General features: G+C 45.2%; 1 protein-coding gene across 1 annotated transcript in view; it reads right to left on the bottom strand.

Moving 5' to 3' along the window:
• The window catches only part of DOCK2 (dedicator of cytokinesis 2), a 400138-nt gene that overhangs the window by 202663 nt on the left and 171964 nt on the right, over window positions 1-25511 (bottom strand). The window contains exon 27 of the mRNA XM_004611557.2: window positions 738-833. Coding sequence (XP_004611614.2) covers window positions 738-833 — 96 coding nt within the window. The remainder of the gene's footprint in view (window positions 1-737; window positions 834-25511) is intronic.

The following is a 25511-nucleotide window of genomic DNA, read 5'->3' as shown; positions in this document are numbered from 1 at the left end:
CCTGAAGCTGGACCAGAGAGAGGGGAAAACAAGCAGAATTACATTCCATGTGAGGAGGTGAAGGCCCTTCAGACTTAAGTGCTGACTTGGGTTTTACGCAGACGTAGGGAGCCACTCAGGAGCTCGGGTAGAGGAGGGGCATGGCTGGGCCTGCTCACTTAAAGCTGTGACTGGTTTCTAGGAGCATTAGAAACTTGGACTAAGGCAAGACGAGCAAGGACTACTGGGTCTTCCATTCTCTGAAGAGAAAAATCAAGCTACAGGGCCCAGCTGGCTTGCTCTTCCAAATACTGTGACTGAATAACAGCCCAACCTATAGCATAGACTCTGGTTAACTAACATCTGAGGGCTGAGTTACTACACAAAGAAACCGCTAAGACGAGCAGGTTCACCGAGACCAGCACTGCTAAACTCCAGACCAGCCAAGAGTCCCAAGCCAGGTGAGCCTGGAACATTCTCCTGGCAGAGGCAAGTTCCTCCCACTTGCTCATTTTTACCAGCGAAATTCCAGAAACCCTGGTACACTCACCTTGGTGGACATCGTAAGGTCTGTTTTAGTTTGGCAACTGATACCGACTCTCATGTTCTCCGACTCAGAGAAAAATCGAACGCACGTAACCCCCAGGCAAAACAGTGACAGACAACAAACAAATGCTGGGTAGAGTCGTCTTCCAGAAAACCTGTTCCTCGCCCTTGAGCAGTGAGGAATGTCCGAGGAGAGGGAGAAAGGTACTCACAATCAGCTTGTGGTCCCGCCCCATGGTGATGACTGTCCGGTTCACTGTGCGAAGCAGCTGCACCATAATCTCTTGGATGTGGTGGTGGGTGAAGGCCTGTAACACATCCCAGAGACATGTGTGACAAACAGGACATGCACCTGTGCGTCTCCCACAGACACCGCGCCGCAGTGGGATGTATGGCAGTTGCCATGACCACCACGATCAAAGGGTCCACCGCCATTTTCATCATTGTCTTCATCCTCCTCTTCATTACTTCTCCATCGCCATCAGCACGAGGCAGCGAGTACTAACGTCTGTAAATATAAGTTACTGCTAAGGCTCTGAATTTTTTTTTTAATTTTGCTTAGAAATACTGTGCCAAGAATTACTGTGCATGCAGGGCTGGAGATTACGTTTTGCATGCAGGAGCCTGTATTTTGTCCCTGGCACCACATGGTCTCCTGAGCATTGGTCAACAGCAACTCCAGAGCAATGATTAAGGAGTAGTCACCGAGCACCACCTGGTGTGACCCGCAAAACAAAAATTACTATGCAGTGATGGCTGAGTTACTGAACGTCTCTGAACCTGGGTCTCTATTTCCCTGTGTAATGCCTGACATCTGGCCTGAGTTAGAGACAATCTCACGCAGTGAATTGGTTATACCAGTGATGAAGAAATAGGGATACCAAAGAGGATCAGGAGGTTAGCTACGCAGGAAGCCCACGTTATCTGTAGGTGGCACAGACAAAAACAGGAAGCAGTGGTTTTGGAGCCCAGTTCTAGGGTTATATAATGGAAACTGCAACCAAGGGGTTGCTTGTGCAACAGAAAATGCAGTATTTGTCTTGGGGTTGGGGGGGAGAAATCTGTGGCACACCAGACTGCAATTTTAAAGAGTTCTGCCCAATTTAATACAAGTCCTTGAATCTTGGGCAGGACGTGCTATTGCGCTTGACTTTTTGCTCTGATAAGCTACGGCTTCTGCAGATTCACCTCCACCTTCAGGTCTTTTTGCTGGGATGATGACCTCAGGGCACAGTTTCATCCTGTGTTGACCGGGGCAGGCAGTCACCCACTAAGGTCCTGGGATTTTAAGGATGGCCGTTGAGTCTGAGCTCCAGCTCTGGCCGCCAGCTATGCGGCCTCACTTACCATGTCACCTCTCTGAGCCTCGGCTTCCTTATTTATAAAATGAGGAGGGTTCTACCCCAGTTGTTGGAGATGGATGTGGACATAAAAGTAAATGGTGCAATTCAGAACATCCACTCGCCTAATTCCACTGTAGGAGATTCTGTAGGTCTGAGATAGAGCCTGGGCATCAGCAAGTTTTTATTTTTATGTGTTAGTCCCATAACTGAGAACGACAACATAAAACAGTGGGAATCTCGGAAGATGGAGGCAGAGGTTTGGGAACAGCCTGTCTCTCCAGGACCCAGCCAGAGCCTGACATACAGAATGTGCTAAATAAATGGGGTCTGAGAAAGCGGTGACGCTCGCACTCACTCACAGCTACCTCGCCAGCCTGTGCTGCATTCGACTGCGCCGGGTTTGTCTGTGATAGGACCAATCAGAGGCGAAAAACAGATGCGTAATTGTGGGAAGGCAAAACGAAAAAGAAAGAGAGGAAGAAAGATGCGCTTATTATTTTAAAAAGTTCTCTCCTCCCAATGTGCTCTCGCTCTCACACAAACCACTGGCACCCAAAGATGAAAAGTCCTGACTTGGGCTGGAGCGATAGCACAGCGGGTAGGGCGTTTGTCTTGCACGCGGCCGACCCGGGTTCGATCCCCGGCATCCCATATGGTCCCCCAAGCACCGCCAGGAGTAATTCCTGAATTCCTGAGTGCAAAGCCAGGAGTAACCCCTGAGCATCGCTGGGTGTGACCCAAAAAGCAAAAAAAAAAAAAAAAAAAAGAAAAGTCCTGACTTGCCTCTACTTCTCGCCGTCCTGCTCTTTGGCGAGTCCACACTTCCCCGGCCCGGGTTGCTCAGCCAGCAGACTGTCTGCCACCAGCGTGCCCAGTGGAACAGAGATCTCACAGAAACAAGTGCAGAGGCTCCCTCGAGCCCAAGCAGACTCAGTCTCCCTCTGGCTCTGAGCCTGCCCCTCGCCCCCTACCTGTCTATCCTTACCCCTGGTGTGTGCCCTCTGCTTCCGCGCTGGCATTGAGGAGACAGAGCTCCCTTCTGCACTGATGGGTAAACCTCTCTCTGCTGCTGTGCAGTTTCTTCAGAGACTTTTTTTTTGCTGACTTTAAATCTCCTATTTCTTGCATAATGTGAATACGCTCTGTCTGAGAAGATCGCTGCATCTTAACGTTTTTCTGAGTGCCCCAAAGAGATTTTGAGAGGTTAAGCAACTTGCCCAGGGTCACCCCCGTTAGGAAGTCGGGCTCCAGAGCATGCTCCTCGCCCGGACTCGCCCAGGCAGCCTGGAACATGAGCACAGAAGATCGACTTGGGGCCTTGCTCGTTTCCATCTGTCAAGATGGAGGCACCATGGCCTGCAAATAGGTCAGCTTCTGTCTTCGGTGACTTCTGATCTTTTCTTCCCCTTTTAGAAAACCATCAGTACTACATATTCATTACTCCTTTATCTTCTCTGAACTCCTTTGCAATTTCACCTACCCAAACCCACTGCAAACTTATGTAATGATTTCCACTTGATGTTATTTTCCCTCAGGATTACATCGCCTCCTTTACTCACAGAGATAATCAACCCCTTTCTCTCTTGACCTCCTGCATCCTACTTCTTTTAAATAGCCACTTCTTCTTAGTCCAAAGAGCAGCAATTAGATTGCTTAGGAAGTTTGGTATTAAAAGAAGCAAACTGTCAACTTCAATTCGTTTCTCTGAGTACTCTCAGCATGGGAGGCTGTGGGGCAGGGTGCTTTAGGATCAGACGGACTGGAGTTTCGAATCTCAGTGCTGCTTATTTGAGCTGGGTGACCTTGGGCAAACTACTTTTCCTTTCTGAGTTTCAGTTTCCCTTATTTGTGAAAGTTGGCAAACAGAAAACTCCAAATACTAGTCTAAAGAAGGAAAAAGGTAATGCAGGGAAAGCCCTCGGTGCTGAGGGCTGGCACACACGAAGCTCTCAATAAGGGGTAGCTGCAACTTCTCTTTCCCTTGGTCTGCGTCAGCATTCTGGCTGGTCTTGCCAATTCCCGGCACGTAGCATAAAGTGCGGCACAAGGCAATGCATAATCTAAACCCTGGATGGTATCGAAATGTCACCCAAAGAATGTATAGTGAATATGCAAATGGAAAACTTTCAAGATGATAAACGTGTGCTAAGCAGTAAAAATGCAGCCACAAATCACCCTCTGTTAATTGCTCCAGCGCCAGGCAAGAGAAGGGATCTCTAGGAAAGAGTCTTCCGGGCTCAAACTAAACTGTGGCTTGTAATTGAAATGACAAAGTCAGTCTTCCCGACAGGGCCTTGGCAAAAAAATTAATCTACCCAGCCTAAACACACTTCAAGTGGTAGTGATTCTTTTTTTTCTCTTTTAATAATTATAGGCTGTGATAACTGGAAGGAACTTGGGAGTCCTTTCTTTAGACGAAACTGTAGACACCATGCATAATACAGCAAAAGAAGAGCCAGAGAAGGGGCACTCTGTGTGTGTGTGTGTGTGTGTGTGTGTGTGTGTATTTAAATGGGGGTCGGGCAGGAATCCTGAATTTTTGGCTCTCCCTTGATTCCACACCAGCTCAACAACTGTGTAAAATGTAACTCAGAAGAACTGACCTTCCACTATTTCCAGAGTAACAACAGAGCACAGCCATACATGCAATGATTTTAAGTAATGCACACACACAGCAGTTCCAAATACTGAATAAGGTTCTGGGAAATGTGTCCCCCTTTTCATTTTCCTTTCAATTCTTCTGTATCATTATATCACTGTCATCCCATTGCTCATCGATTTGCTCGAGCGGGCACCAGTAACATCTCCATTGTGAGACTTGTTGTTACTGTTTTTGGCATATCGAATACGCCATGGGGAGCTTGCCAGGCTCTGCCGTGTGAGCTGGATACTCTCGGTAGCTTGCTGGGCTCTCTGAGATGGACAGAGGAATCGAACCCGGGTCGGCTGTGTGCAAGGTGGTAAGGGTAGGATTTTAAGGGTTAAGGGTAGGATTTTAAAATACTTTTGTAAAATTCACAATGGTGTCCCTGGTGTTCAGAATAGAACCTGGCTCTTGTGAAGTGACCCATAAATATTTTTAAAATATTTTATTTTATAAAAACTGTATTTGTTGTGGTGGGATTAGTGTTGGAATATTGAATGCCTGTAACAAATCATCATGAACAACTTTGTAAACCACAGTGTTTATATGAAGTGTAAGAGGAAATTTTTAATTAATTAATAAAAAAATAAAAACACGATGGGGCTGGAGTGATGGCACAGCGGGTGGGGCGTTTTCGTTGCACGTGGCCGACCCGGGTTCAGTTCCCAGTATCCCATATGGTCCCCTGAGCACGGCCAGGGGTGCAGAGCCCTGAGTGCAGAGCCAGGAGTTACCCCTGAGCATTGCTGGGTGTGACCCAAAAAGCAAAAAAAAATAAATAAAATAAAATAAAATAAAAACACGAAACCCTTACATTTTTAAGTAATGGATTGACCATAACAGAGGACTTAACTGGAATAAATGGAAAGACTTAGAGGTTCACTGTAGGATTACATAGCCTCAGGTAGTTTAGGTTTATTGGGTTACTCCAGTTTAGGTTTATTGGGTTACTCCTGTTACAGTGCTCCCACTCCTCTTTGTTTATTTGTAACTTCTTTCTTAGTGTTCTGTTGACTTGTAAATATTGTTTTTCTCTTCTCCTTTGCATAGTTTATTCAGAGCAATGTCCTTTTTGTATGGACACAGGAAGACTTAGCAAATGCTACCTGGGAGTCATTTGACTCTACATGATATTTTCCTCCTGGGCATTTGTTCTCTCGATCTAAGCCTCAGCTGCCCTTACTTCCTAGCACCCCCAAAATCAGGGTCCCAACGAGGGACAAGACGGACCCAGGGCAAGCGGTGAATTGTGTGCTACCCTGGCATCGAGATGGGCCTGGCCAAAGTGCCTAATGCTTAAGTATAAGTTAAGAGCTTGATCATGGACAAATGTTGTCATGAAACAAACAGTGATAACTAGATTTGGACCCTGCTAGGGTGAGGAATGATTAATCTGGCCTGAGTGCTGTGGTCTGAGTCTGTGGCAAGATGTTGCCAGGAGAGCTGCCCTACAAGCCTCAATGTATCTCTTGCTATGTCCATACAAAAATAATTAGTATTAAGATGTTAATAAGTGTTTTGACTAAGGAAAGGAAAAAAGACCTTAGAAGTCAGGAAGGGCTTTGGAATGCCCTACCCTCAGGAAGGGCTTTCTTATGTTGATTTTGCTACCTGGCTGGGTGTAGCCTAGAGGGCAAGGTGGGAGAGAGAAGTAGGAGAGACTAGAGAAGGGGGTTGGAGTAGATCCAGAGAGAGGCTGGAGATAGAAGTGCTGGAGATGGGAAAGATGGAAGATTGAATAAACGGTAACTAATCAGCAACCAGCTTGGTTTTCGTTCTTCCTTCGCCTGTCCTTGGCCAACGGCCGTCCCAATCCAGCCCATACACAGCGGTTCCGGAGCACTGAACGCGGGTGGTGAGACAGAGCCACCCGGAGAGCCCTCGAGTGCACTGCCACCATGCCGGAGCAACTAGAAAATGCCAAAGACAGTGTCTTTCAGGACACAGGTCTGGAGACCTGGTTTTGAGAGCAGTGTTGAGATGCTCAGTCACGCCTGGATCCTTAGTCCAAATGCTTTCTGTTGCCTCTTCTTTCAGTGACCCCACTACATGGAATCGGGCTTTTTCTTAAACTTGTGACTAATTCTCCTTGTCTGAGCTCCTTTCCTTCCTCCCACCTCCAGCGACCCCTGCTAGCTAGTACCAAGTACTAAAATGTCGGGGAGAGGAGGTGGTGGAATTTTTGTTTTAGATCGACATTTTAGTTTTCCATGCTATTGGATTATGAGTCATTATTCTTAGTCTGTTCATTTATTAATTTTTCAAATGAAGTCTATCTTCCTTAAGAGAAAAGCAAACAAACCAACACACACACACACATACACACACACACACACACACACACACACACACGTCCTTTACTTTCGTTGAAAACCAGTAAGTTTTCAAGAGGGAGTAAAATGAGCAAACAAACTTTTAGACTATAAATAAGAAGAAAATGGTGAGGGGCAAGAGACAGCATAGCAGGTAGGGCACTGGCATGCACAGGGCTTACCCAGGTTCAATCCCCAGCACCCCCTAGGTCCTTTAAATCCACCGGAACTGATCCCTGAGCACAGAGTCAGGATTAAATCCTGAGCACTGCTGGGTGTAGCCCCTTCCAAAAATATAGAATAAGAAAGTGATTGCCAAAAAGACAGGGGTGTTGGGCTGGAGTGATAGTACAGCAGGTAGGATATTCGCCTCATACATGGCCAACCCAGGTTCATCCCTGGCATCCCGTATGATTCCCTGGGCACTAGCAAGAGTTATCCTCGGGTGCAGAGCCAGGAGTAATCCCTGAGCATCGCCAGGTGTAACCCAAAAAGCTAAAAAAGAAAAAGGGTTGGGGTGGGGGAGGTCAGATGCAGACAAATCAAGTAAAAGGGGTCAACTGTATGGGAGAGAGAGAACGGAAACACTATTTTTTGGTGAAAAGCATACTTTGTTTTTCAGATGTTGAATTATAAGGCTATTTACCTGAAATCTATACAAAGTTACTTAATAGAAATATTTTATTTTATTTTATTTTAATTTTGCGTCACATCTGGCGATGCACAGGGGTTACTCCTGGCTCTGCACTCAGGAATTACCCCTGGCCGTGCTCAGGGGACCATATGGGATGCTGGGATTTGAACCCGGGTCGGCCGCGTGCAAGGTAAACACCCTACCTGCTGTGCTATCTCTCCAGCAATAGAAATATTTTAAAACTAACAATTCAACTGGACCGAGGTGTCTGCCTCGAACTGTCGGGAGCAATTCTGAGACCTGCCAGGAGGGATCCCTCGTGCAGAGCCAGGAGTGAGCCCCAAGCACCGCCAAGCTAGTCCTCCAAGCACCAAAGCAGCAACAAACAACAACACCCCCCAAAACCCACAAAACCAAACAAAACCCCCCTTTATTTACTATTTTTAGTAGGCTTTCAAGAGGGAGCAAAATGTGATCATTGTATTTAATCTACTGACTTTACACTTTATTGCAGGCTTTAGTGGTCGACCCCAAATTTCCATGCTTAAATGTTTACATGTGAACTGTTTTAATTAGAAATATTAGACGCATGTGATCATGCTAAATAACTAGAAAATGTAATTGCATTATGCAAATGTCTATGGTTTCTAAAAGAGTTTTAGTGCAAGTTCTAACTTACAGAAAGGAAAGCATCAGTTTTGAGAAGGGGGCTTACACAAACCCTTGTGACCAGAGACAGGAGACACGGAATGTTACCAGAGCTAGAACAAAAGTTCAATTCTGCAGGGCAATACCTGCCCTCTGCTCCCTCCTCCCTGGCACACGGGCAGCCTTGGTCCTTGTATTCATGCCAAGGATGATTCCTGCTCCTCTGCCTGTTTCGTCTTCTTAGTAGTAAGATGACAATCACAAGGTCACAGTAACAAAGGAAAATCCAAAGACTTAAAAAATAATAAAATAAAGAGATAAAAGATGCAGATACTGAATAGAAAAAAAAAAACCAGTTGCAATCTCTAGTGGCTTCTCTTTTCCTCAGATCTGCGTTTCTATATGAAAGGTCTTTTCAATTTCATGTTTATCTTGAAGGCATTACCTATGTTCACCTCAAAGGCAAATATCGAAACCTCAGGAGGAAACAATAGCTATCACCTAAAGCCGACTGACCCTGGCTTGCTGGCCCAAGGAGAAGATGTGATTGTCAGGTGAGTTCTAAGTTGGTGCTATCCTGCCTTTCCTTCTCTGCACTGGCCTCTGTCCCCGAAGACAGAACTCTTCCTTGGGAGAAGCTAGCAACAGAGGCAGGGGACTCAGAAAGACAGGAGCTGGTGGTCAGTGGAGTCCAGAGGGGGGCTTTGCCCTATCCCATCATCTATGCCTATCCTATAGGCTGGGGGATCCCCATTTCTCAGTGTGCCCCGAGAGAAGGAAAGAAACAGAATGAAGGGGAAGGGAGAAGAGATAGGTGAGAAGCAACAGGACAGAGGTCAAGGGGATTCTGGAACATCAGTGGTGGTAGCTAAAGATCTAGAGAGCACAACACTAAAATCACAAGACCCAGACTTGAATAACCACGTTTGAAAGGTGCCTGTCAAGGCCGAAGACTGGGGCTGGGGCGGGGGTTAGGAGAGAGAATCTGGGAGCACTGGTGGAGGGAAGTTGACACTGGTGGTGGGCTTGGTGATGGAACATTGTATGTCAAAAACCCAACCACAAATAACTTTGTACTTCCCGGTGCTTTCATAAAATAAAATTTTGAAAAAGAAAAAAAAAAGATGTGGGTTCTCATTCTTACACTGTTAGTAAATAACAAGTCTTGTATAGCAGAAATACCAGTTGGGGGACAGAGATTTAACACCTGAAACAGCATTTAAAACCTTTAAATCCCAAGCTGGAGTGATAGTACAGGGGGTAGGGTGTTTGCCTTGCAAGTGGCCGACCCGGGTTCGATTCCCAGCATCCCATATGGTCCCCCGAGCACCGCCAGAAGTAATTCCTGAGTGCAAAAGCCAGGAGTAACCCCTGAGCATAGCCGGGTGTGACCCAAAAAGCAAAAATAAAATAAAATAAAATAAAATAAAAACCTTTAAATCCCTGGGAAGTCTCGACTGTGAAGTAGCACCGTAGCACTGTCGTCCCGTTGCTCATCGATTTGCTCGAGCAGGCACCAGTAACCTCTCCATTGTGAGACTTGTTGTTACTGTTTTTGGCATATTGAATGCGCCATGGGGTGCTTGCCAGGCTCTGTCATATGAACAGGATACTCTCGGTAGCTTGCCGGGCTCTTGGAGAGGAATGGAGGAATCGAACCTGGGTCAGCTGCGCGCAAGGCAAACGCCCTACCCGCTGTGCTATCGCTCCAGTCCTCGCTAGGAAATGCGAAGATAAATAACCTGCCCGGAAAGTACTCCGTTGCAGGAGGCCAAGTCCAAACCCAGTTGAACTCTATCTAATCCTGTGCTCTTTCTGTAAGTGCGGTGGTGCTGCTGGGAAGTCGGGGTACTTCGAGGAAAGTGTTTCAGTATCATGACCGAGCAGAGTCCTCTACCCTGTGCGTCCACCTCGAGCACCGCCCCATCCTCTCTGAGCAAGCCTACCCTCTCAGAGACTCTGTTTCTTCACCTGCAAACGGAGTGGACTGGCACCCAGTAAGAACTGCCTAGGGAGGGCTGGAGCTATAGCACAGCGGGTAGGGTGTTTGCCTTGCACCCGGCCAACCCTAGTTTGATCCCCAGCATCCCATGTGGTCCCTCGAGCACCACCAGGGGTAATTCCTGAGTGCAGAGCCAGGAGTAACCCCTGTGCATCGCCGGGTGTGACCCAAAAATCAACAAACACACAAACAAACAAGATCTGCCTAGGGAAATTGCAGCCATTTGCCATGCTCACTGGCAGTCAGCATTTTCTGAGCTTTTACTTTGTCATTTATTTTTCTACTCTGCACAGATTAGCTTAAGGAATCCTACGTGGGCTTACAAAATAAGAGAAATGTGCCCATTATCCCAGACTCACATACAAAGAAAGAGACTGGCTGTGGTCAGACTCCCGATAATGCTAATGTGATTTGCAAACCAGGCCGAGCTATGGTTTGCTGGATTCCTTCACAGTGATCATGTAAATTAATAAAGAAATTATAACTATTTTCTACATGGGGAAATAAAAAAAAAAGCCAGTCAACTTGTTCAAGGAATCACCTTCCTGGGAGACCGAGAAGATTCCTAGCAGGGGCTGCAGGCTGCCCTGGGTCTGAGAACCCTGCAACGCACCCCCCCCCTCACACACACACCCCAGCCCACCTCTCAACCTCAGTGCTTGTAAGCCGCAGAGACATAGGCCACCACGAAGAGGCACAGCTTGGAAATATTTTATCCCATTTATCAAATGTTCTGAATTTCACCTCCTAGTAGGTAAAACGAAATTAAAACTAGGGAAAAAATATATCAAAATCATTGCCCGCCCACCCCGCCCTTCCACAAAACAAGGACAACCAGCCAAGCCACTGAGCATAGAGAGAAACGTGGCTTTCAATCAGTTCCTTTATGTTGCTTCGTGGCGTGTCCGTTAAAGTACACAGGAACCCTCAACTGCCGTAAGCAGAACCCACTAACCCTCCCAAGGCGCCGAGCCTGACTTCTTAATGCTGACGAATGGGGACATGCTGGAGTCATTTATGAGGCTCTACCTCAGACAAGCTCAACTTCTGTGTGTTGTTCTTCAAAGTGGGAGGAGTATGTGGGGGCGGCATAAGGGGACATGGCGAAAAACACAACCAGCATTTGCTGAATTATCTCTATCTACGTGCAAGCCAGCGGACTGTGCTTGGTATTTATCATCTCACTGCATCTTGACAGAAACCCTGAGGATAAGTATTACCCTGTTTTAATATGCAAGATACGATCCATTCTAATTATTTTTATCATTCAATATTTATTGAGCCTTTAATATATGCCAGATACTATAATAAGTGCCTTACATGCACATCTCACTTAATTCACAGAATAATCTTATTCATCTGCTACACTGGCTTTTCCATGATACAAAAGAGAAACTTCAGAAATCTATGTCCGAATTTCAGAATTATGGATGATGGAACTAGAATCTGAATCTATGTCTTTTCAATAGCGGGGCCTGCGTGTTTTATATACCACTACGTAAAGCAATTTTGTATTGTTTATAAATTCCAAGTGAACAAAGCATCACAAATGTCCAAATGTCCGTGGAGCAATACGCTCCTCTTAGGCTTCCACTGGAGAAATGGAGATCTGCGAATTATTTGTAGTGTTTTTCCTTTGTAAATGACAGAAACTCCATACGAAGCCCGTTTTACCACACGGGCTGATTACAACGTCAACAATCTCAACGTTTGAAGGAAAACAAAATTACAGGTAGGCACCCTGTTTACTAGTCAAAATTCTAAACAGCACTTATATATTACCTTTTAGAACAAGTAGACAAAGCGTTTAATTTTTAATATGTGGTTGGCTTAGGAAACAGTGTATTTCAAAATAAGTTAACTGTGAGCAGATGATTAGAAATGGAGGGGGGGTGGGTCCCTAAAGGTTAAAATGTTTGCTACTCTTCTTCCAGAAAGCCAGCCCAAATACCCAAATACTTCCATCCCCCACCCCTGCCACCCCTACTCTGCTGTCTCTCTCCCCTATCCCCAAACTAGCAGCATTTGTTCCCTTTGTTTTCCTTGTGCTTTGGGCCTGGGCTTCATCTCCAGCTTCATCCGCAATCCCAGGATGGCCACAGGCAGAGAAGGTGCCTGATGGAATCAGCATGACTGTCCCTCACCCCTAGATGATTCCCCAAATATATCTTCCGACTGTTTATCGAAACCTGAAGTTCCAAGACGGAACGCTACTCATGCAGTGGGCCAGGAGAGCATTCAACATGAGGTGACAAGCTCAGCTCGTCGGAGGTGAGAGCCAAGACGCAGCCACTCCCACCTGACCCCCTTTCACTACGGAGTAAACAGACTGTGAATCAGCGCGGAGCACCCTGATAGATTGGATTTGTGCCATTATCTGGGACAAACACAGACACAGAATAATCACAGGCTCCCTACCTTCTATTACGAGGATTTCATTTCACTGACTTTATATTAGAGATAGTTGGTGGGTTTGGTTTTTGGGGTCACATCCAGTAGTGCTCCCAGTGCATTGCTCGGGGCTCGCTCCCTTTGGGGGAACCATGCAGGGGATCAAGCCAAGGCCTCCTGGATGCAAAGCATTTGCTTCAGCCCATTGAACTATCTCCCGAGCCCCTCACTTAATTAATGAAATGGTGGTGTCAGGTAGCTACTGTGAAGAGTAGAGAGAGTCTTAGAATGAGAGGATAGAATCAGAGTGAAGAACCTCGAAGCTTTAGGCAGATTTCCTCTACCAGCGGTTCTGTGGGGTCCGAACTGATGACTGAGGGGGTTCTCTCTGTTTGTTTTTTTATGTTAGGGGCTGCATCTGGCAATGCTCAGGGTCTACTCCTGACACGGAGCTTGGGAATTGTTCCTGATGGTGCTCAAGGGACCACACAGTGTTGATGCTCAAACCCAGGCCTCCTGCAGGCACTTCTCCGTCCTGCTCAGACATCACTCTGGCCCTATGGCGGGGCTTAAGCAGGGGGGAAGAGGGCTTGAAAAATACACACTCTTCTACTCTCCACCCCACAGTGAAAATAACCCTTATCACCGAGCCATCCTCCAGAGGGGAAAAAAACAGTCTACACCGCATCCTGTGATGATCCACTTTGCTCAGCAGGGCCTTTGTAAATAAGAATTCTATGGTCTTTTCTTTTTGAAATGGGTGTTTTCCCCCCAAATCCGTCCTGAGTTAGGTAGACACAAAAAAAGCAGAGAGATAATTCAGGGGTTAAGGCAATTGCCTTGCATGCTGTCAACCCTGGTTCTATCCCTGGAACCACATATTGTCCCCTCAAGCATTGTCAGGAATGAGCACAGAATCAGGAGTAGCCCTTGAGCACCTCAGGTATGGCCCAAATTTTCCACTTGTGCTCCTCCTGACAGCTCCCTGTCCCACCACCACCACACACATACACACACACACACACACTATATATATATATACACACATACATATATATATATATATATATGTTAAGAGACAGATCTCATGAAACATCTTAGCGTCCTGTGCCAGAATTCATAGCTGACAAGTATGATTAATGATTGATTTTACCAGAAACCTCAAAAATTTCCATCAACAGGAGGCTTTAGTATCGTACCCTTGAACCTCTTTCCCTTTGCCAGGAAAGGATAGAAGAAGTAGGCCAATCTTAAATGCAAGAGAACTGGCCAGGAAAAGAGCAATAAATCTGACAAATGAATGTCATCCTTTGATACACATGTTACACAGGCATCTGCGGTTTCTGTCAGTACAGGTTGTGTATAATTAAAACCCTGTCCAGAGCCTCCAGGAAGAAGGGCAGAGTGTAGCCCTCTCCATGGTGCTGAGAAACGCCACTGATAAACCAGGGCAACTCTTTGCATCTTAGGAAACAGGGAGTCCTTTTTCTCTTCCCTCTACCCTTTCTCTGGAGCCCCCAGGTATGTGTGTCCCTGATAAAGTATGGGACTTTCCCCCCACTTTTCTGCAGTCCTAACTGTGGTGATGATGTGACCACATGTTTTCCTTTGTGCATGTTGGCTATTCGCTATTATCTCAACTCTTAGGAAGTTTCGAATGTGCACTTCCTCTCTCCCCGTCACTTCTCTGGCCAATCTATATATCTTTAATAAACTTGGGGCAATATTAGTTTATTTTTCTGATATGCTCCCCAACTCTCCAATCCTATTTCTGGTTTCTGGTGGTTCTTCTAGACGGTTTGATGATGGTCACGGTATTTACCGGAAGCCACATTCCGACCCTTCAAGAATGGAGAGCCTTTTCTCTAAGTGCTGCAAAAAGAGAGAGCCCTGCCTAGCTGGTTAGGAGAACCAGCTCACTTAGAATAAAACCTATGTGTTTGTCCCGAGAATTGAGCTGTTTCTCTTTAACAGATGTGTGGCAAATGGAAATCATCTTGTGCTCCTTGTCTGGCGTGCATTAGAGCAGCAAGACACTGCCTAACCATCCTGCCACTGGCCCTCTCCAAACTGCTGTCCCCCCTGCAAAATGAGATGGATAGCATTCATTACCAGCCAGCGTCTCCAGAAGGATTCTCTGGCCATCTACTTCAGTGGGTCATAACCAGGGGTGCATTTTTAGAATAACCTAGGGGCCTTCTAAATATATACATGTATTCATGGATGATTTCACCCCAGACTACCTCTAAATCTCCAGGGCCAAGGCCTGAGTATTGGTAATTTTTTTAAAAGAAAAAAAATCCGCAAGCAATTCTGATTCAAAGTCAGGGCTGGGTGCAGTGGTTTGCTGTGTGCTGTGCTCTGATCTGACTGCTGGTGACCCAGAGATGGGGAATGCCCCATTTCTGCTGTTAAGAGTCCAGAGGCCATCCGTGACTAGGGATGAACCGTGATCAGTTTGCATGGGACCGTGATCGAGTGTCACAGAGAAGATTGGAACGGCTCCATCTCAGGGACTCTGGGAAGAGGATCTGCTAAAACCAGCCGGAGAAATGTGCCCTCGACAGCATCTCCTTTGTGCTACAACCGTAGAACTTTGTAACAAGAAAGTTTTCCTCTAATACAAATATAGTTCAATGACATGGAATTAACCCTTACGACTGTGGCCCTCCGCCAGTACCAAGCCGCGTTCTCACACTGAATCTTGGATTCTTCCCTGCGCTCTGGAATGCTGGCCACAGTCTTCACACAAGGTGAAGTTGACTTCACCCCACCTCAGCTCTGGGCTGCAGGCAGTTCCCTGAGGGCATTCAGATTTTGAGGTTCTGGTGAGGTTTTGTTTCCCCTAGAGCCTCATCTACGCAGTCTACCATTATACACATTATACATATATAATCTACCATTTAATCCTTCTGACAGACAGCAAACAGAATGCCTTTGAGTTCATGTGTGTCTGTGGTGTCCTTATTCTAGTCACGTGGTCACCAGCTTAGTCTCGCCTCTGGGACTGCAAGCCTCCACCTTACCCCAGGTCAAATTGGTTGTCCTTTTTGAGTTCTCAAAAAATCCTATCTACACTTCCTGGAATTGGGGGGCCACATCTTTTTGATCATGAATGCCTAGACTGTGCCAACTGCTAAATATAAATTTACACTATTTATAACCATATGAAAAAATATACCAGGGTGACAGTTGGACAGATAGATGGATGAATGAGTAGGTGAGTGATATTGCCTCAATTTATCTTACACCTTATCAACTGAGAGACTGATGCAAAATAATCTATATGTCACATTATCTAGTCTCAAAAAAAGCAAAGAGGCTGGCAATTTGGTTCCTTCTTTTTTCGAATATGTATCGTCTCCTTTTACCTTTTTCACTATAGCCAAAAAAGATGTGAGATCCTATAAAGTGTCTTCCAGGATAGTTTTCAAACAGACAAATAATTAGTCTTCTGGGACTATTTTGGAGAATTCTAACTATTTCTCTCCAGCTTTTCCCGGATCATGTCATTTCTAGCCCCCAGATATGAAAGCAACCTTTCAGTTCCCTGACGCCCGACTTGAGTTGGAGGAAAGAACTCCACTTTCCACGGAGGCTGCTCTCAAACTCTGCTAATCAGATTCCTGGTGTCTCTCCATGAGGCTCTTTGAGGCATATCTGCCCTTTGTTACCTACCCACAGACCCAGTGATGCTTGTCAAGTTGGAGGGGAACAAAGAATATACCAGCTTTGCTTGCTTTCTTATCTTTCTCATTCCTCACAAACGTGTGTGGGACACATTATAATTTCCAACAAAATCAATGATATCCATTCAGATTATAATTTAAAGTTATGCAGAATATTCTTTAAAAATATTCACTATTTATTGCACAAGCCTAAATAGAAGCAAAAATTAAACAGCATATCCCTCAGGCTAGCCCTGCAATATATCTCAACATCCTTTCATGATGCTTTCAAGTCTTTAGGCATGAAAAATGTCTATTCAGCTCACAGACAATTTGTGTTCTTTTGTTTACATTTAACATAATATAAATATTTTTATCAACATACTGATGGTTGAGGGAAGTCTTGGCTTTCACTCATTCTTTCTATAGATAGGAGGTGGCGGGAAAGGTTGAAATTTGGAACGACTGAATTCTGGCTCAGTTGCTCACTTGCTGTGTAATCTGGGCCCATTTATTTAATCTTGTGTCTGCCCCAGTTTGCTCATCAGTAACTCAGGCATAGCAGTTAGCTTATTCATAGAATTATGGTAAAAGTTAATTGACTTCTGCATGTAAAGCACCTGACATAGTGTCTTATAGCAGACATTCATTAATGCATGACTCATGGAGTGATATTAATATTAATCATGAATTAGAACATAAAGTGTGCATAAGTAATTAAGACAGAAACAAGACTTAATGCAATAAATTCAATCTTTGGGCTCCAACCCCAAGACGAAAACCTGCATTCAGTCACCTGCGGTTATTGATACTTAGGTGGGAAATCTTTTAAAAATAATTATAACCTGTCATCACAGTCTTTCACAGAGAGGTTTGAGCGAGCTGCCTCATGTCACAGACTGTCAGAACTAGGAAACAGGACTCACGTGTTCACTGTAGCTGCCAAGAGGCTCTGCTACCACACCTCACCTTTCCCGTCACACTATCTCAACTCACACCGCTTGAAAAGGAGACATCGTTATGTGATTAATCAAATGCCTTCTGAGGGAATACACGGGGAGTATAGAGAAAGGAAAGAAGAAACATACATCATACCACCTACACGATCAGTCACAACTAACAAAACATTATAGAAGGGTAAGTGAGACTCAGGGAGGACATGTTCATCCCCCAAGAATGCAAAGTTAGAGGTGGAGTTGGGATTTGAACCCATGTCTGCACATCACCAGTGTTCATAACCTTTCAACTAGAATTTAAGCTGGAAGTTAGCAGATTTTTTTTTTACTGCCCAATCTGTGCCAGGTACTATGTCTGAATAGGGCAATCAGATGCACTCCTTGCATCCTTGAAAGTTCCGCCGTGATAAGTTTCTGTCGAGATAAGTTTAAAGATGAGCAAAGGGTGATGACTTCGAACTAAGGTACAGTACCTACAGTGTTCAAACCATTCACGCGGTGAGGACGGCTAAGCGCAAAGCTCTACTCTGTCACCGTGTCTAGCTAGACTATGGGTTAAACAGCCTCACACTGGCTGTCCTAGAAATCTGACCACTATTATTCTTCTGCATTATTTCTGTGCAAAAAAAATGCACACTGAATTCTAAACTGATGATAAACCGTTTTGGTGCAGTACTACTTGAAGCTGGTGTTTGGTTTTATACAACATTTTAATGCAACAGCAGCAGATTTACCTTTTCTCATTATGTTCTGCTGAGTATTAAAAAAATAAAATTAGTGTCAGCATGAATTTCTAGAAAGCAGACTAATTGAAGATGGAAGGATCAATCAAACCACAAAGATTAATTATTGAGTATCTGCTTGGAATTCGGCAGTGTGCCCAGGCAGCGTGGAAATGCAGGCGAAATATAAGACTGAATCAGCTTTGTTCGTGGAGAATCTGTAAATGAGATAGAGGAGACGCACATGAGAGCACTCTCAGGAAATCTGCAGAGTCAAAATCCCAAAAGATTGGGGTGTGCGTGAGCCTGTGAGCCTGTGGCCAGGTTTTATGCTTTGAATCCAGAGAGTTCCTCCTGGCACTGGAGGATGTAAGTGGTAGAGAAATGCTTAGGGCAGGGTGTATGATGAAAATGAATAGATCCCCTGTACCGAGGTCTAGAGTTGGGGAGTACCGGGGAATAAGAAGAGAGCGTTTTGTCCATTCCCCTATGCATCCATTGCCATTGCTCGGAAGGGCACCTAACAAACACTAAGCCAACAGTTAATGCTTGGTAGGTAGTGTGTGAGATGGAAAGACAAACTAAAAAAGAAAACTAAAAAGTTGCTAGGTCTGTTGCAGTACATGCCAATCAGGTTTAACCAGACAACTGTATGGATGCACAGAATTAAATGCTACATTCTAAGATAAGGATAAATCATCAGAAGGCAGCAGAGAAAGTGACCAAGTCACAGTGAAAAGAGCCTGGGATCATTTCTTCAAGGAAAGAAAAGTTGAGTTGGTCTGGTCAGAAAGGGCAAGGGTTTGTCCCCAGGATCCACAATCCTGAGCATACAGGGGAGAGTTGGGTAACAGAGAAGCGTGAGGGGCTGGAGCAATAGCACAGCGGGTAGGACATTTGCCTTGCATGCGACCGACCCAGGTTCGATTCCCAGCATCCCATATGGTCCTCTGAGCACCGCCAGGGGTGATTCTGAGTGCAGAACCAGGAGTAACCCCTGTGCATTGCCAGGTGTGACCGAAAAAGTAAAAGAGAGAGAGAGAGAGAGAGAGAGAGAGAGAGAGAGAGAGAGAGAGAGAGAGAGAGAGAGAGAGAGAGAGAAGCATGAACCTGTCCTCCAGAAAACAATCCTAGGTAGTAAAACTGGCTTTTGTTTCATAATTTGGCAAGCCAGACAAAATATATGTGTGCTAGACTGTGAACCACCAGCAGAGGAGCGAGGAAAGACTTCCAAATGCTCCCAGGTACAGGACTTCCAGTGTTCCGGGTGGAGAAAGCAGGTCCATAAAAACAGGGGAGAGGGAAACAATGGTCTCTAGAAGAAAATGCAGGATATCCGCTGAAAATGGCAGGACATATGGCTGGAGAAGAAAGCTGAGTCTGAAGAAAAGGTATTAAGGTAATAAAATAGAAGCTATGAAGTAGAAAGTCAAAGATGACATTAGTGTGCTAGGTTGCTTGGAGAAACCACGCCGGAACGGAATACTTTATTTTCTAAACTGGGTTGCTGACTCAATTGCCTTTATCTCAGAGACTAATGTTATCTGAAATCTCCCTGAGAAAGTGTCCAATCTGGAACTCAGAGATGTTTTCAGCAAACTTCTCTGATGCTTCCCTGGTTGTTGCTCCCAGATTGTATATGACAGCTGGAGTATTATAATCTGAGCCATGGATCAAAGGCATCTTCAGAATTGGAGACTGCCTTTCTCACTTAACATATTTCACTTAAGGATTTACATTCACGCCAGTTGAACAAATCAAAGTAATCGTTCCCTCAGTAACTGTAACCTGGACCAAGCATAGTTATATTTTTCTGCTGCTGAGTGGGCTTTTAACTCATGCTTCCCAACTGCGAAGGAAAGATTTAATTCAAACAGTATGCAAAAAAAAATGCTTTTTGGAAAGCAAGTGGCTATCCTCATGAAGGTTTAGCGTAAATAGCTGTTCCTTTCAACACATGCTTTTAAGCATGAGTTCCTTGCAAGAGGAAATCTTCCACAGTCTTTCGATAGTCTTGGAAGGCAAATGGAAAAGTACCTTCTCCGTGTCTGCAAGCTGTTGCACTTCCTCTTTCATGGGTCAGAGCCCAACTTAGCAATCTCTGATGCTAGAGCTGATGAAAGGTACTAAGATCCAAGGGCTCAGTAAACTGAGAGGAAAATACTTGTTCAGGGGGAGAAATTTACTCAAGGAAAATAAAACTTAATGCCATATTTTTAAAAATGCATGAACAAAATGTCAAAATATTGATTTTTTAACATATTGCAGTATTTACCATATTGAACATATTTAACATAATTAACATATTGAAATATTTCTCGATTATTGGAGTGTTTGTGTCTTCTTACAATTTTTCTCTGGCCCTGCATAGTACTTCTCTTGCCTTACTCTGGTCTGGCTGGGTGCGGGATGGGCGAGGCCTTGGGATTTAGTAGTAGGCAAACTTCTTTAGACTTTAGTCACAGCCGAATGAAAGGAGTAGCTAACACCCCAGGAAGTACTTGGCTCCAGTTGGTGACAATGGAATGAAACATGTTGTATGATAAATTTTATTCCTACAATATGAATGAATAAAGGGAAGATGCTTCTCAACAACTATCAAGAAAAGCTGCCTTTGAAATCTCAGATCAAAATGGATGAAAGACCACGATATCAGACCTGAATCCAGAAGATACATGGAGGGAAACATGGGCAGAACCCTCTAAGACATTGAAGTTAAAAGGATCATCAAAATGAAACCCAACTAACCAAGCAAGTGGAAGCAAGGCAAACAAATGGGACTATGTTGAACTAAAAAGCTTCTGCACCTCAAAAGAAACATTTACCAAAATACAAAGAGAACCCAAAGATTTGGAAATGATATTTACCCAATACCCATCTGATAAAGGGTTAGTTAATATCCAAGATATATAAAGCACTGGCAGAACTTTACAAGAAAAAAACATCCAACTCCATCAAAAAAATCGGGAGAAGAAATTTTTTCTTTTTCTTTTTTTTTGGTTTTTGGGTCACACCCGGCGATGCACAGGGGTTACTCCTGGCTCTTCACTCAGGAATTACCCCTGGCGGTGCTCAGGAGACCATATGGGATGCTGGGATTAGAACCCGGGTCGGCCGTGTGCAAGGCAAACGCTCTACCCGCTGTGCTATCGCTCCAGCCCCAAACAGAAACTTTTTCAAAGAAGAAATACAAATGGCCAAAAGACACATAAAAATGCTCTACATTGCTAATCACCAGGGAGATGCAGATCAAAACAATAATGAAATGTCTCACACCACAGAGAATGCCACCTATCAAAAAGAATAAGAGCAATCAATGCTGGTATGGATGGATGGGGAAAGGGACTTTTCTTCATTGTTGGTGAGAATGCTGACTGGTCCAGCCTTTTTGGAAAACAATATGGGCATTCCTCAAAATGCTAGAAATTGGCTTCCATATGACTCAGCAATACCACTTCTGGGATTATACCCTGGGGGCCAAAAAAACCACAGCAGAAATGCTATCTGTACTTCTATGTTTATTCCAGCACCATTCACAATAGCTGGAAACTGGAAACAACACTAGTGCCTGAGAAGAGATGACTGGTTAAAGAAACTATGGTATATCTACATAATGGAATACTATGCAGCTGTTACAGTAAGTGAAGATATTAAATTCGCTTAAAAAATGGATGGAAATGAAGTATATCATGCTGAGTGAAATGAGTCAGAAGAAAAGGGATAGACATAGGATGATTGGACTCATTTATGGGGGGTAAAAAAAAAACCAGAAAAAAACATAACAAGAGAGCAATACCTAAGGACAATAGAAACAAGGGCCAGGATGACTGGTCCATGGTTGGAAGCCTGTCTCAAGTGTTGGGGGTGAAGAAGGTTGGTATAGAGAAGAACCACCATGACAAAGATAGTTGGAAATGACCATTCTAGATAAGAACTGCATGCTGCAAACACGTAAAGGAACAAACATGATCACCTCTCAGTAACTGTATTGCAAACCATAATGCCCAAAAGGGGGCAGAAGGGGAGATAGAGATAGAGACAGAGAGAGAGACAAAGACAGAGAGACAGAGACAAAGACAAGAGACAGAGACAAAGAGAGAGAGAGGAAGAGAAAGAGAGAGAGAGAGAGAGAGAAGGAAAATGCCTGCCACTTGCCATCCAGACAGGCTGTTGGGAGGGTGGCGGGAGGGAATCTGGGGATACTGGTGGAGGGAGGGATAGGTGTTAGACACCGTATGACTGAAACCCGACCATGATCAGCTTTGTAACTCGCACAGTGATTCAATACAAAAAAAATTAAATTAAAAAAGAAAAGCTGCCTTCTAATTTTCCAGGTAGGTCCCCAACGATAAACAACCCAAAGACCAACAGGTAAATTATGCAAAACCATCCTCTTCCTAAGCCTGACGAGCAAAGACCAGGCAACACGCAAGCTCCGCACACTGGCTGCCCCGGGAACCACTGCGAGGGCAAGCAGCCGAGTAGTGCAAGTCATCGCTGGCGACCTCAAGGCCAGTACAGGCTCCCTGGGATGAATGCCCCGAGCACCCCTAGCCCCAGAGAATTGCTCATCTGGTGGGAAATTCCACCTCTGGTTAGGAAGTGGCAATGCACAGGGCAACATTCCCCATCGAGGCTATTTATTTATACTTTTGTTGTTTAAACTGGAAAAGCAAAGCAAACTTCTCCACTGGCCTCCCATTTTGCTGAAATGGATGCACAGATCTTCCTCTGCTTGCTCGGTGTGAGTTATGCCATGATGAACATGTTGTCAGTTGAAAACATGTTGACGAAGCACTAAATATGCTAACTTTTGGGACACCAGGTAAGCCTACTTAAAAGTGCTCACTACATCACTGTAGCACTGTCGTCTGGTTGTTCATCAATTTGCTCGAGCGGGCACCAGTAACGTCTCCACTGTGAGACTTGTTGTTACTGTTTTTGGCATATCCAATATGCCATGGGGAACTTGCCAGGCTCTGCCATGCGGGCGGGATACTCTCGGTAGCTTACCAGGCTCTCTGAGAGAGACGGAGGAATAAAACCCAGGTCGGCAGCATGCAAGGCAAACACCCTACCTGCTGTGCTATCGCTCTAGCCCACAAATACTATTCTTGGTTTTAAGTGGGTGTAAAAAATACAAGCGCACGCGCGGATGGGTGATGTATGTTTGCAGGCTCTTGGGCGGCTCTCTCTCTCTGACTTTCTGGATTCTGACTAGATTCTGACTCTTCCCGTTCTCTGCTTCTTCTTCCTCGATCCTGAATTCTGACTCTGACTGCTTCTTGCTCTGACAACTCCCTGACTCTCTTTTTCTGCCCCTCTGGCTGGCTCTCCTTCTCTCCCTACCTCCTCGTTTTCTTTTTTCAAATTAAAACAATTTTTTTTTATTAGTGAATCACCGTGGGAATTCTGTTACAGACTTACACAAACTTCCGTGCTTGCCTTTCAGTCATACAATGATCGAGTACCCATCCCTCCACCAGTGCCCATCTTCCACCACCAATGGTCCCCACATCCCTCCCACCACCACCACCCCGTTAACCCCATCCCCACCCCGCTGTTGTGGCAGAGCACTCCCTTTTGCTCTCTCTCCTTTTGGGTGTTGTGGTTTGCAGTAGAGGTATTAAGTGGCCATCATGTTTGGTCTATTGTCTACTTTCAGCCCGCCTCTCCCATCCCGAGCGGGCCCTCCTAGCACCCTTCACTTGGTGGTCCCTTCTCTATCTGAGCTGCCTTTTCCCCCCAGCATGAGAGGCTGGCTTCTAAGCCTACCTCCTCCTTTGTGCTGCTTCTGTGTGTGCCACTGTGCTCTCTTCTATCTGTCTCTTTATCTCTGACTCTGTCTCTGTCGTTTCTCCTCTGGTCTCTTCCGATCTCTCCTTGTCTCTGGCGTCTCTCCTCTGGTCTCTTCCGATCTCAAATGTGCTCACAGTTGGGGTAAGTCACCAAGTACAAAGCCTGTCTCACGCTAAAGTCCTGAACACCTCGAGTACTGAGAACAACTGTGCTGCAGATAAAGGTGGCCCGTAGCACACGGGCTGTTCCCTTCAGGACGGCAGGGCTGGCCGCTGAGACTCGCTGCCTCTGCTCAGAGGATCTTCCATGCTGAATCGATTGCCAGACTGGAAAGATCAAAACACGGACTTTGAACTAAGGTTTCTACTGAAAGCATACTGCTTTTGCACCTCCGTCAAGGCCAACGACTCTGGCCAGGAATCACTGCGCTTTGGAAAATCATCCTCGAAACACATTCTTCGTAAGTGAACGACAATCCTTTAAATACATCCAAAATAAAAATTATTTTTAAAAAATTAGTAATCTTAGAATTCTAGTAAAGATGCAAAAATTAAGTTCCCCTCTATACTATTCATCTAGTTTTCTTTAATATTAATGAAACGGAGAGCTTCCCGAATCTGTTTGGTTTCCTCTTCAGAAAAGAAAAAAAAATTACTCCTGACCCCACTGAAAATTTAGCTTCACAAAGTAAACAAACAAAAGTGTCCCTTCGCCCCAAATGAACCAGAGGCTCCCATTTCCCCACAAACCTCGTCATCATTCTAGTGCCCGCACCACTCCCTGACATGTTAGGGACTCACTGGGGCGATACTACGAATTCAGCCCCAGACCTTGTTCTTATTTTGCTGGCTTTCTTCCTAATATCCATTTTCTTGCATCATGACTCACTCCAGGATGCCATGTGGAATTTAGTTCTTAGATTTTCTGAGCCCCCTCCAATCTGTGATGGAGCCTCCACTTTCCCTTGTCCTTGATGACTCTACATTCTGAGAGGACTGGTTGTGCACTGCTTTGTGGACTAAGCCCTCAATCAGGATGGTTGAGTGCTTTCTCGTTACGAGCTCGAGGTTGTACATTTTAAACAAGATAAGTGGCACGGAGGCCATTTCAGGTTTAGCTGTGATTTCTGGTGATTTTTGTCATTTTTGTCAAGGGCTACCTGCCAGACTTCTCCACTGCATTGGTGTTCCTTTCCTTGTGTTGTCACACCGCACACGTCCCATTTCTCACCACACCTCTGCTCGTTACCTTTGGTCCCCATCCGTGGTTCCGCTTTATAACAATGATGACCAGGGAGTTCTGCCTGATCACAAATGAGCTCACATCAGTCTTTAAATCCTCCTTAGGGACTACTGCCCCAACTGCTTTGAGGTGAAAGGTCACAAACTCTCTATCAAACCCGACTTGTTCCTTATCAAACCATAGTGGCGTGGACTGGATACTATTTAGGCACCGTAAACTCATGGCACCTGCGTCAGCCTCCCCTGCTCACCTCCCATGGCAAGAAAGCAGAGCTCCCAGCTGGTATACCTCTAAGACCTTAACATTCTCAATACAACTAGAAGAGAGTTCAGTAGAACCCATATGAGTTATTATGAGGAATGAAACATATTTCTATACCCCTGACCCAGACTGGATGTCTTAAAATCACTCTGTCCCCAAAGCATCCTTATTTTGACTGTCCCATGAGGTCCCTCACTTCGTGGCAGATCCAGGTCACTCAGAGAAGAGGAGCACACGGCAGCTCCCTCGGGCTGTTGCCTTTCTTGCTTGTTTGCAGCAACTCCTTTGGGCCAAGCGGCAGGGTGCGGGCCAACTTTTATCAATCAGCGCTCCAGGACCAGAGAGATGAGCATCTGCCCATTCT

The sequence above is a fragment of the Sorex araneus genome, chromosome 2 (assembly GCF_027595985.1).
Source record: "Sorex araneus isolate mSorAra2 chromosome 2, mSorAra2.pri, whole genome shotgun sequence".
Classification (NCBI taxonomy): domain Eukaryota; kingdom Metazoa; phylum Chordata; class Mammalia; order Eulipotyphla; family Soricidae; genus Sorex; species Sorex araneus.
The sequence above is the reverse complement of the archived record's forward strand: the minus strand, read 5'-3'. Positions and strand labels throughout refer to the sequence as shown.